Source organism: Ambystoma mexicanum, chromosome 11 (assembly GCF_040938575.1).
Source record: "Ambystoma mexicanum isolate Mex_15411 chromosome 11, UKY_AmexF1_1, whole genome shotgun sequence".
Lineage (NCBI taxonomy): Eukaryota > Metazoa > Chordata > Amphibia > Caudata > Ambystomatidae > Ambystoma > Ambystoma mexicanum.
The window spans coordinates 1,356,621,823-1,356,635,149 of record NC_090934.1 but is presented as its reverse complement, the minus strand read 5'-3'; the positions used below and the strand labels follow the sequence as shown (position 1 = coordinate 1,356,635,149).

The 13,327-nt window shown below is 44.6% G+C and overlaps 1 protein-coding gene across 3 annotated transcripts in view; it reads right to left on the bottom strand.

The window, feature by feature from the left end:
• MYZAP (myocardial zonula adherens protein) overlaps nt 1-13,327 on the bottom strand; it is a 372,512-nt gene that overhangs the window by 142,323 nt on the left and 216,862 nt on the right. For all 3 annotated transcript variants that reach the window (XM_069624910.1, XM_069624909.1, XM_069624911.1), the window contains exons 7-8: nt 12,506-12,658; nt 6,876-7,001 (exon numbers count right to left, since the gene is read on the bottom strand). In XM_069624910.1, the coding sequence (XP_069481011.1) occupies nt 6,876-7,001; nt 12,506-12,658 (279 nt within the window). The remainder of the gene's footprint in view (nt 1-6,875; nt 7,002-12,505; nt 12,659-13,327) is intronic.

Genomic DNA, 13,327 nt, shown 5'->3' with positions numbered 1-13,327 from the left:
TTTTTACCTCTCACATTTCGGACTGCTACACCTCCTCAGAGGTACTCTACCTTTTCCCACTTTCGCCCAGCGGCTCACTGTCTCCAGAGCTCTGGTTCTTTATAGGCTGGACTATTGCAACAGCCTCTTCCTCAACCTCCCTTCTGCCCTGCACCCTCTGCAACTCATCCAGAACAAAACCGCAAGACTTATCGTTGGCCTCAAGCCCAAGTACCACATCTCAGCAGTGCGGAAATCCCTTCACTGGCTGCAAGGATGAAGTTCAAGACCCTCTGCATTATCCACAAGGCTTTCTGGGGCCTGGAACTTACCTACCTGCAACAATGCCTACCTAAATACTGTCCCTCACAAGCAGAGATTTGGAGGGAGATCCCTATCCTCAGCAGGTGCCTCCCTCTGGAATAGCCTCCCGGTCGCCCTCCGTCTTGAGCCTGATCTTCTCCAGTTCCAGAAACTCCTCAAGACCTTCCTCGTCCTCCTCTCCCTCTGCCCTGCTAACCTAGCTCCCTGCTCTCTCCCTCCTCTTCCTTACAGCTTGTTGACTGGCTGCCTCGTGTACCTCAGTCTCACAGGTTCCTGGCACCCCCGCCAGTCCTCTTTCGTACTTGCCTCAGGGCCCTACACCCCCACCCACACTCATTGCACTTGAGAATTAACTCTAGAGAGTGGCTCTCTCTGCACTTATCTCAGTCTCCACCGACCGGGTGCACTTGCACCCCCCTGTTACCATGTGCACTTGCACGATCCTTACGCCCCATGCCTTTAGATTGTCAGTCTGTTCTCCCTTATCTTCACCCCTTAATTGCACTGGTAAAACTGCAGAATCGCCTTCAGGCCTATTTGCTTCCCCCAAACTGTTAAAAGTATTTCATGCACTTCCTCTGCCTGTGCAGACAATTATCGCTCAGAATTTCAAGGGCTCTGAGCGACTTGTTTTCCCCCCCCCCCTGTTCCCACCCTCCTTGAGCGCTATGAAACACTTGCCTGTGCATAGGTACTATATAAATGAACACTACCAATACCACCAGAATAGGTGTGTCTGCTTTCAGGTTTGAAAGCCACATGTTGGAGGGCAGTAGTCTCAGTTGTAAATGATGGTGCGTTCAATCTTCTTTGTCTATATTCAGTATAGCGATCGCATGAAACCGCTGTGATGTTCGATATTGAAATTCATTACACGTGTGGCCATTTATTTACGAGTCACTATTATTTGTACTAAGTTCATCATTACATCGATGTATCGGATGATGTTTGTGGGGTTGACATAACATTTTAAACCCTCATGTCTAAAAGGACACAGGCAGTCTGGGCTGCATACTGTTAGAGGGACCCCCTCCACCCCCCAGGCAGGCAGAGCCGTGCTAGGAGCCCGCAGACACCCAGCTCCTGGAAGGCCATAACTCCTTCCTTTGTCCCAAAGAAGTAGAGGTCCACACAAGTAGCAAAATGTCAGTGCGGTTTTATTACAGACAACAAAACCCAGGGGTCATATGCATGGAGGGAAGTCCAGGCACATTTCACTGCAGCCAGGCTCGCATGCCAGGTTTCGTACATTATGACGTCACAATTGGAGTCATTATTTGGGTGCTTTCCCAAAACCTATTGCCACTCAGGATAAGTCGCCGAATGGTAGTCCCTGTATTGGACCCTATAGAGAAGTGATGTGAGTGGGTGAGGCTGTCGGGTGGTACCCTCAGATCATCCCTAGAAACAGCTACATGAAATTTGTTACAGTGGGCAGACTCGGATTGGTCAGTGACTCCCGCTATCTGCCCCTAAGCCCAAGGGTTCTGATTGGCCAGGCAGCAAGCCCCCAAGCCTGGGACAAAGTCTGTTCCCAGCCCACGAGACACATGTTTGTAATGCATGTATGCTACGTGTCAGCAAGGTGCAACTATGTGTCAGCATTTACAATAGTGTGTAGGAGACTAATGCCATGACAGTGTTCCATTCCCATTGCACAAGAGTATCTGGAGAGTTGGGAGTTTGTTGCAACCCACTGTCTGGTCGTGGGACGGTTGCTCCTTCCCAGCCTCCGAGTCATGTCCCAGTATCAGCTCAGACGGGTCACGTGTTTGGAGACCACTCTTGCGAGCTCAATTGCTTTGAGTTGTATTTTGCAGGGAATATTCCTAGCTGCAGCCGGTTTCACCTTGGCTCTGCGTGTGGAATTTCATATGTAACATTGTGGCCTTGGCAGTGCCATCGTTCGTGTCATGGCTGTTCTGCTTGCACAGCATCTTGTGAGGCTCGAGATTTCTCTGAGACGATCATGGCCTGCTGGATTTCCTAAGGTCTAGTCTGGCTTCTAATACGCGTTATCCATAGTGTCCATAGGTTAATGCATCATGGCTACCAGGGCCCAGATCCCTTGAGTGCTCCTGTCACGCCATAGGGTTAGTTGCATGTAAGCATCTGCAGGCATGTACACAAGCTCTTCTTGCGTTTCTGCGTAGCTGTAGCAAGCCTAGGTGGCAAAATAATAAACATGCAGACTGTATGTATGATTATATGATATGATCCAGCATTTATAACGAGCCTATACACAAGTGTTTAAAGGACATGTCATTGTCCTCTAACACAGAGCTGTATGCACGTGTTCTTCGTGTAGGTTTGATGTGGGAGTGTCCCGAATGTGCGGATTGCACATGTGCTTCCTGTCTAATGTGGCTGTGTCATCATGATGTCTCTAACGACTTGAGGCATGGCTTCTTGGTGCTTTTAGTCGATTCTGTCCATATAGCCGTTTCCAGCTCTGTCATGTGTCCTCATCCACTCTGGGTAGAGTTTGTATTGCTGCAGGGTTGTAAGGTCCGCTGACAGGGTATCTTTCATGGTAGTTGTCCATCGTGGGAGCAGTGGGAATTGCTGTGAGCTCGTATGATCAACAGCCATGTTGTCGTTGGTGCTTCTTCCAGTTGGGGTGTCTTTCGGGACGGAAGGCATACTCAGATTTTCCCTCTTCAATACAATGCTATTGGGTCGTAAATGTTGCGACATCAGTGCCTTGAAACTGGTTCAGCGGGTAAAAAGTCTGTGCTTAATGAGTTTTTTTTTGTTCCATTTCATTTATATGACCTCCATGGCATTTGGGAGACTGCAAGAAAATGGGTACAGCGGGGCGGGGGGATACAAGTGTGGTGGTTCTTGGGAGCAGATTAAGGGGGACACATTTTCATTTACTCTAGTGTCTATGCATGTAGAGCAGAGGGGAATGGGGTGCGGCGACAGGGTGGATGGGATGGCGGGGGTAGGAATAGATGGACGAGACACAGATGGGCGTTTAGAAGAGCACCTTGACGGTTTTCTCACTCTTCTAGCCGCTGAAACTAATGGTATGGAATGTGACCCAATTTAATGATGTTCAGTCCACCTTGAAGTGAGGAAGGACTGAATTGGCTCGGAAAACGAAAAAGAAAAAAAGAAAAAGAAAAAAGAAAGAAAAAAGAAAAAAAGGAGAGAGAGCGAGAAAAGGGGAAGAGAATATCCAGAAGCATAACGATATAATGTGTAACCACATTTGCACCCAGCCCGTTTAAAATGCTACTTAACTAATTAATTATTTTCACTGAATCAAAATGGGATTTAAATTACTGCACCCAATGAGGCAGCACTATGTGGGAGATCTTGCAACGCTAAAGATTTCATTGTTTCTTCGGTGGTTCCTTCAATCCATCAATCGACTAATACTAGACGTACTAAACGGTAAAACACCCTTGGATGAAAGTAATAAAAGAAGAGTGCCCACGAAAGACAATGAGCAATGCTTCTGAAACTGCTAATTGTATTCCAGCTGTCTCACCTCCCAGGCTGCCATTGCTAATTCCGAAACACCAGCTAAAATGCTACATGGACATCAACAGTATGAGGCTTTTACAATGTAAAAGTCATCCCCCACCAAAAAATATAATCTTCCTCAGGAAAAGTTTCAGTCCCTCAAAATTGAATTTGAAAAAAAAACAGTTTTTGAGGAAGTCACTATTCAAGATTAGTGTCCAGGTTACTGGCATACTCGAACAAGACTGGTCCAAGTATTGGTGAAGTTTATAGTTTCAATGTCACCGTCCTCCCTGTGGCTCCCAGTCACTGGGCTGCTCCCAATTTGCTGCCGTCTGCCACCTTCCTGCTATGCAGAGGCTTTGAGGCCATGCTGATGACCATCTTGCTGGTCACCCCTCTCATTCTGGCTCCCATATTGGCCCACCGCCTTCTTCACTCGTGTCGCCAGCTCACTGGAGTATTCCGGTGATATGCGCATTAAGAACCAAGTGGTGAAGCAAACTGCCTTTTGGCTTACTGTGCAAGTTTACTCTGGTGTGCAGGAAAACCACCTTTAGCCCAGGGACGTCATTTCACCAAAATTCAAGGGGTAGTGGCAGAGACATCACATGACCCTTGACCTCTGATATCACAGGAAGTGATGTCATTTGACCCGAAGTGACATCACGGGAAGCAATTGAACACTACCTTTCGCCCCTCGACAAAACAGGAATTGGCATCAAATAGCTTTGTTTCCAAGTACACTACGAACAATATGGTTAAGATATCAGTGTAAAGTGATATACATTTCATGCAAGAATGGATCACCAAATGCATCGTCAATATCAGTGCATATAGCCCCATATTACTAAATCATTGTGAATGCAAGCAGACGTTCAAGGCCAAACGATGATGATGTGTTATTATATAGCGCTTAAGCGCTTCATATAGAACAAATCCACCTACAATATCGCCCAACCTGTGTTGGTACTCATTTATCAACCTCAGCAGGATGAAAGACTGAGTTGACCTTGCTGGGAGTTGAACCTGCAACCTGCAGATCACACACACATTGCAGCAGCCAGCACTCAACCCACTGAGCTATCTTACCGGCTATAGCCATCAGAAAACCAGCCTCTCCAAAAACAAAGAGCCACATGCTGCTGGCCGCAGCCTATGAGCCTCAATCGAAAATATTTTTTTTTTTTTTTTTAGGGGTAGCAAGGGAGACCACAGGGGTAGCAAGGGAGACGTCAGGGGCCGCAGTTATGACCCCTGGTGACCCATGCTAACCCGTAAATTACGTCCATGCTTTAGCCAGAGCAGCATACACCGTTTCCCAGAGGACATTCAGAGCCTGCTTCATACCATGGTACTACTAGGCTGCACTGGCCCCAGTGCCACTCCTAGTGGCTGACTCTTTATGAAACTCTCAGACTGTATGCCACAGCTTTCATTCCAACAGGCATCAAGAACCCTGTTCTGCATAAAAATATATTTAATTTTACATGTGTACTGCGCACTAAACCTGTAGGTATCAAGGAGCAGCTTGAATACAAATCAGACATTGTGAGCACATTACAAGACAGTGCTAAAGCGAAGGGCAAGGTTACTTGGCTAAAGAGAAAGAGTCACTACTTGAAGAGCCAAGTTTAATAGTTTGTGGAAGACCCAGTATGACTGTTCCGCTCTCATTGTTGGAGGCAGTGAGATCCACAGTCTTGCTGCAATGACTGGGAAGCTCGATCCACCCGCTCTTGACATATTAATGCTCAACTTGTTTTCCATTCATTGTTTTCTGCTGCTGTTCTGTCATTCCAAGACCTGTGCAGAACATTTGTTATTAACAGCTTAGCCAACTCAATATATGCTCAATTTATGAACACCGGAGGAGGAATGCACAGTTAACTCGGGCTGTGGGACTTTGCATTAAAGTATTCACGGAAGGGACACAACCCATTGAACCATTCCCTTTTGCTGATGGACTCTGAACCATTAAGCTGCAGATGGAAGTGGAACACAAACTGAAGCAGCATGCACTCAACCTGTTCAGCTTTATTATAGGCCTGATCACCAAGCTAGATGTTTAGGAAACTATCACCAAGCACTTGCACGACCTTGAACGTACTGGGCGTAGCAAGTCGGTCAGTCCTGTTCTCCCTCGGTCTCCCCCTCGCTTGCTTGGTTGCAATTGAAATACTCGCACAGGCGTAATAGTGCCAGGCCTAGTACGGTAGTTTATTGTTCTCTAGGTCACCGCCCCCCCTCCTTGTCATGCACTTACACAAACAAGCCGTTAGGCATCTCCTACTCCCCCGCCCCCTCCATCCCTCTCCCTCTCATTCCTCCTGTCAGGCACTAGCTGAAATGCCCCGGCCTAGTATGCCAAATATTTTTGTTAAGATCATTCGGAATCTTCAAGGCTAAGAATGACGACGGTATTCCCTTGTTCCCATCTCACCTTGAAGTGCTTTGAAGCACTTCACTTGTGTATAAGCGCTTTACAAATAAACAATTACAATCCGCCCCATAGAGATTAGGCAAATGCACAAAGGATTGCTGTGTGACCAACACTGTAAAAACACAGTCCATTGATCAGCAACTATGAACTGGTCTACACCCCACGCACTCACTGGATGTACACGTGCACTTGGTCTACAATTAAAAGGAGTATGAAGTCAAAGTTCCAAAATAAAGAAATCGTTTCCCGTGAATTAAGAGTAGGGGCAGAAACCTCCCATCAACGCACCTATTCCAGTAACCAAATGACAAACGAGGCGTAGTTCGAGCCCTTGAGAGGAACAATCAGTACTGAGGGAGAGGTTCAAGCATCAGACACCGCTGCAGGGAATTGTATAAATGTTAGAGGGGGAGGGGGTGGGGTGGGCACGTCTAATGCTGGGCATTTGCTACTTTTTGGTTCTTGAATTATCAACCCTAATTCAGTATATCAAGATACATTTGCAGAGCATTCTCAGTCTCCTAGGAAAAGAATTGGAGGATTAGACAAAAAAAAAAGGCGAAGTATAATTGCAGTAAGAAAGCAGCCATGTTGGAAGGTGCTTGTGCGCGTGCAATACCGGGCCAGCCAAGTCTTTTAGATGGGCTTCACATACCCCAAGCGCTTCCTTCTCAGCCAGGTGCTTGCGCTCTTCCTCTTGAAGCTTCTCCTCATACTGCCGGTGCAGTTTTCTGGTCATCTCCCTCATCACCTCAGCATTGGCTTCTTGTGACGATTCCACCTGATGAAGAACACAAAGAGCAATACATGGTCAGGCAGCTTCGCCTTTTTGAACCACGAGCATTAAGTGAGCACCACATGATCGATAATCTCTCCCTAGGATTCGAAACATTATTCTGGTTAATGTATAAGCACTTCATTATGTAAATCAAACCAACAAAATTAAGTAGAAACAATCTGGTGATTCAATATTTATTCTTTGCAATATAACAGTGCAACTCAACGAAGAAAACAGATCCCCCACGCCTGACATAACAAGGCCAATGCATTTGGGATCCTCAGTCTTCTGGGCCAAACCTGTATCCATTTGCACTAAAGCGGACCACCACCAACTGCTTGGTCGCGTTGCCAGTCACGTGTTGGCAGCACGCCAAAGCATGTTTGAATGTCCTGTTTGGGCTCATATCATTGGAGATCTGCCTAGTCCCAACTAGCTGGCAGGTTTCCATTTTGAATGTTCCTTTGGCGATTGAGGATTTTAGATTTGGCCATGAAGATGGACTAGGGTCCGAAATGCATTGACCTTGTTTCACCAAACGCATGTGGCTCTATTTTCTTTGTTGTGTTGGACTGTTTTATTGCAAAGAATAAATATTGAATCACCATATTGTTCATTTTTAATGTTGATGTTAGGATTTACGTAATGAAGTAATTTAAATGGAAGGTCTTTTTACCCGAGGGTGAGCGCACAGCACCTTGAGGTATCTTTAGGTTCATCTGAACAGCCAGGTGCATCTTACAATAGGAAACCGTTTGTGAACATCCCCAATATAGCATTAACAGAAGCACAATGTGCAAATGAGGATTATTAATATGAGGCTACAAAAGAATTGTTCTCTGTAAAGCATAATTCTATGAATATATATTCTACTGTGGCTGTGTCAGTTAGGATGCGCAGAACTTTGATAGTGAGCAATGGGGAATTATTAAGACTACCAAGCGAACATGGCGTAAAAGGAAGAGAACCTGCGTCATTTTAACATTGGGCTGCAGAGTAAGACCCATAGGTGGAAATTGTCTAACTACAAGCCCTTCAACCAGTGAGATACTTTGCACTGCCACCTAGGTCTCCCGCTATTAAACCAAGCTGGAAGAGAGCGGATTGGCTTAGAGGGGACCTGAACGAGTATGGAAGGGGGTGGGGGAGGGCTATGGGTAATCTAGTGCTGCCTCAAATAAGAATGTGAGATGCAACGTTTGGCTCCATATGGAGGGCTGCAAGAGCACTACAGCAGACTGCTCTAAACACTGCAAACTGAGAAACACTCATCGAGCAAGGGCAGAGGGAACAGTGCACGTTTTACCACCTTGGTTGGATAACTCATTGAATGCATACATCAGTTCTGAATCAATTATAATTGTTTATTTGTAAAGTGCTTATGCACAGGTGAAGTGCTTCAAAGTGCTAAAATGCGGGAACGGAACAAGGGAATACAGTGGTCATTCTTAGGCCTTGACGTTTCCGAATAATCTAACAAAAATAACTAGCATACTAGGCCTGAGGCATTTCTACTAGTGCAAGGGCGTGACAGGAGGGAAGGCGAGAAAGGGGGGCGGGGGAGGGCGGAGAAGCAATACGAGTTGCTTTCTTAGGATATGCGTCTGCTCCCCATTCTTTGCTTTGAGCAATCTGTGAACTGTATTATTACACATGGTTGTGACATTCTTAAAACATGCACTGATGATCACACTGACATTCTGCAGAAGATGCTTTTTAGAGAAGTGCGGACGTCATATCATTTGGTTTCCTCATTATTTCCTACATAGAAATAATTGTGCTTTTCTCAAAAGTAAGGGTTTCTAGGGTCTAGGAACATATTTACTACTAGGAACGATGCAGCCGCAGGTCACTTTCGGGGGCGATTTGCCATTTGTCTCAGAATAATAATCTAGTATTCTTCCATTTCTTGCTACATTTGCTCAAAATGAATGTTCACCTACTGGAAAAATATTGAATCCTGGTTTTAATCAGGATTACATTGCAGGAAACCCCCAACTGATGTCAAGAGATCCCATTAGAAGTTTTCAGATGTCCATCTGTGGTATTGCCACAGCTTTTCTGTGTTCTCAGAAAAGCAGTGTGGTTTGGCCATGCAGAGAGGTGGTAGAGGTGCAGATATCACAGTGAGCATGTGGCTGTCTCAAAGTAGAGCAAATAGATTAACGATAATACAAATAAGTGTGTGTTCTTCAATAGCACTTGGTGCCAGATTCTCAAAGCCTCCAAGCACTGTATTAACGGGTGATATTCTTACCCCACATTTAATGGTATTTGATCTATTGCGCTTGGAAGGATGAATGGCTAAGTCGTCCCTGCCACTGATTGCAATAAAGGTACAGTGCAAGCTCCTCCCATGTCAAAGCAGCCCTTTACTCATAACCGTCTAGCTCCAAACCATATTACCAACTGTGGCAGCATACTAGTTGCACCCGAAAGACCAAGGTCTTGTGTGAGGGGTCAGAAATGTGAGGCTAACAACTTCGTTTTTTCATTGTATTAACTCAAAAGGGTTTGAAACATGCCTCATTATCCCTACCTTAAAGAGGGAATATATGGCCATTCAAATGTTACAGAAATAGCAGTTAGGTTCACCATAAAACTAATAACCATATCCATGTAACCTAGGTTGGATCCTGAGCCCCCAGATTCAAAGCAAGAATGTTCAATCAACAGTTAAAAATAGAAAAGCTTGGTTTCGTAACCAACTTCCAATTAGAAAAAGTTCTTCTTGCTCCAAAAGTCTTTCACTTGGCCTTTGACCAACAATTCAACTAAACACGTCTTTAGTTCTCCACCTATAGCAAAGATTTCAGTACAACTTCTTAAGAAACAAAATGCTTTCACAATTCTTCTGTTATCAACAGCAATGTTTTGTCGGGATGATTCCACAACAGTTCACAAAAAATACTTGTGGTCTTGCCGCCACTTCCCAGCCTTTAACCACAACACAGTACTTCAATTACTTCTTCCTCGTTCACTAACCGGCCAAGACTACCACTAAAAAGTCCCTATCCTGGTATGCTCACCTGTCATGACAAAGAAAAAAGCTCCCAGCACTACCTACAAGTAAATCTGTGGTAAAGTTTAGTTCAAACCATTTGGGAAAGTCAGACTTTCTTCATCAGAATTTACTACTTCTTCTGGGAAGACATGATGCACTTTGGTGTTGTTTGTTCCACTTTTGTGATTGCCCGATTACTCCTCTCCTTCTGAATACTTTCTTTCAGGAGAGCTTCTCTCCTGCCACTCTTTTTTGCATCAAACAAATGCTGACAACGCCTAACATTTGCTCTTCTTTGGCTTAGATGATGCATGTTGAGATCTTTTTGAACTATTGCCTCTTCCTCACTCTTGCAATAGGGCAATAATTAGCTTGCTTCAGCATTGCCCTCTCTTGACCTTGGCAATGATGGTTATTCACTGTGTTGCTCTCTTGGCTTTGGCAATTATGTTGGCCTTTATCCTAACAATAACAACCTTTCCTTTGTCTGTTCACAAAGTTCTTATCATACCACTTCAACTTCTTTATATCAGTTTGGTATTCAACATAATTATTAGTGGCCAGCAGGTGATTACTAGAGTAGCAGGGTTACAGAACACTAGTGAACTCACTGGTTGCTGCATACGTATCCCCTCGCTCCACTGCCACAGTACCTTCTGCACCTGCTCAGCAAACTGCATTGGTTTGTTTCCCACAGCATGCAACAGTTGGAAAAGACACGTTCGTTGCTCTTGAGGCACTTTGGTGCTCGCCTTCCACAGGAGCACAATTTCCGTTTGGGAGAGACTCTGCAGGGGGAAAGCTTTTCACCAAAATGCTTACCCACCATGCAACATCTGCATACACGGCCATCAAAGTTAGAGACCCTCCTGTGAATGCCATACACTCTGAAAATAGCAGCGGCTCCAGCATCTGTTTCCCTTCTGCTGCCACTGCAATGTGGAGTCTCTGCAACCACTACCTCCTACTTCTGATGGCCTGCACCTGAGAGGGTCTTAAATACTCAGGTTCAGCTCAGGAGCGGGACATTGGAACTTTGTAGTCTAGTGCCCCTGAGTCCCTCTTCCTCGACCCAGTAACTTTGAGCATTGTCGAACTTGAAGTCCGCAATGTTCAGATTACTGTTTTTGTTCTGAACATGGTGTTCAACTTTACTCACTTCAATCTCATCATTAACTAGCAGATATACCCCGGCGTTGCCCAGGACATAATTTCCATATAGGTACTATTTGTTTGAAATCTCTTACGGTAGCTTTAAGCTTATCGGAAAGGCTCAATAAGAAATGTGGAAAATCGCTATATTTTTCAATCATTTAATATTAATATTTTTAAAATGTTTTCTTAGAAAGACTACACAACAATTTTTCATTCTTCATAAAAAACTCATTCTGAAATGTATAACTGTACACAAAAACAATATGTAGGTTCCTGAGCAGCATGATGGGTGACATGATGCAGACGGTGCCAACAACTATGGACCAACCGTTTGATATTACCAAAGAACATGTTCATTGCAAGGCTCGTTCATAAAGAACATTTTTTGTTTTGCCAGGTGGAGCAAAGATATACGAACGATTTAGGGCAACCACTCTAGAAAGCATAACATGTAACTGGCCATGGGAGAAACATTGAGTTTCCAAGTTGGTAGCAGTGCACTTGATTGACTGGCCTTGTGCCTTGTTGATCGGGATACCGAATGCCAGCCATTCAGGAACTGTATGCACTTGAAACTGAACGGCATGTCTGTCGGAATGAGTGGAATGCGGGGGATCAATACCCCTTCTCCTTTTCCTTCCTGTTCAACACTTTTGCTTCGAGTACGTTGGGCAGACATTTTTAAGATATTAATGTTCTTATATCCAGACCTATAATTCTCCTGTTGATTACAAGAGTTTACCAATAGAAATGTGAATAACTTTAAGTTATTTTACAGACTAAGAGTAAGACTTTCGAAGTCTTACTCTTGATAAATGATTGATTCAGATTTAAGGGAGAATCAGATTCCTAAAGAAACCACAGTATTGATGGTCTGTTTCCTATGTTGATTATGACAGTTGCCACAACCAACAAGATAGATAGCTTTGGGAAGGGAAACCTCACTCTGACAACAAGCGATTACATACTCTCATATCACAGAAATCTTTCCCTCTGAGGAAGACAAATACTGTGTCCCCTCCCATCAGAGTCCTCCTATTCCCTTGGGGGCCTTCCCCTCTCAGGTGATTATAAAATTGTTCTTTTATAACATGCTTAATACCAGGGACCAGTTTCTAAGCGCAAGCCCAGCATTCAAACCTGTGTTGCTATGCGTTGTCTTGCTTCCAAGACAAATGCGTTGCCCCTGGGCTATCCTCCTGGCTAATACTACCCCCAGGATTAGGATCAGGTAGCAGCTGCCTTCCCCTGGGCACCTGGGAGGAGACGTTAGGTAGGGTGTTTGTGAGGATTAAGCAGGATTCATCACATCAGTTTGCCATCAAGAGCAAGGAGGAGGTCCGCATACCTTAAGCTTCAATGTCGTATTTTCAACCTGAGCGGCTTCCAGCTGCTTCTGCCTCTCTTTCAGCTTTTCCATCGATTCCTCATACGAATGTTTCAGACTTGTAATCTCATCTTTAATATCACAATTCTTCAGCGTGACTTCCACTAGTGTTTTCTACAAGAGAAGCAAGAGGGAAAAAGTAAAATATTGATCAAAAGGCAAGCGAATGCCTAAATGCACACTAGAATTAAATGTGGCATACTTAAGCAAGCGGCCATTATGAAGTCTGAGATTTAATTATTTTCTAAAGCACTGCAGCATATACATTCAGTTTATCATATATATATATATAGGTAAGATGATCCTCTGTCCTTGCATAATCACAAAGATTGCCATTTTATAATTATTCCAAAAGCTGGGCGGATACCATGCAACAAATTAGGTCATGTATTGTGCCCCGACAGAAGCCTATGCTGGCACATGTGCACAAGGATGCACAACTGGCGGCACGCGACCAGAATTGCTTGTGTTAAATTGAAGGTTTTCCATTAAAACTCCCCATTAGACACCCCACATGGATTTGCACCACATCTCTACCATCAGACATCGTGGCAGAAGGAGCATGAAGGGAGAACACTGAAAAAAAGGCACTGAACTCTGGGTTAAATCAGACCCAACCAATCAGAGAGCAGGTAAACTACCCGCTACTCAGGAAATAGATGAGACATTCTGGTAACCATGCCATGAACCGTAGAACCTTCCTGGCCCCCAAAACCACTGTCTTTCACTGGGGAATATGACCCTTCAGCCACCTAAGATACAGTGGCAAAGCAAAACCGCAAA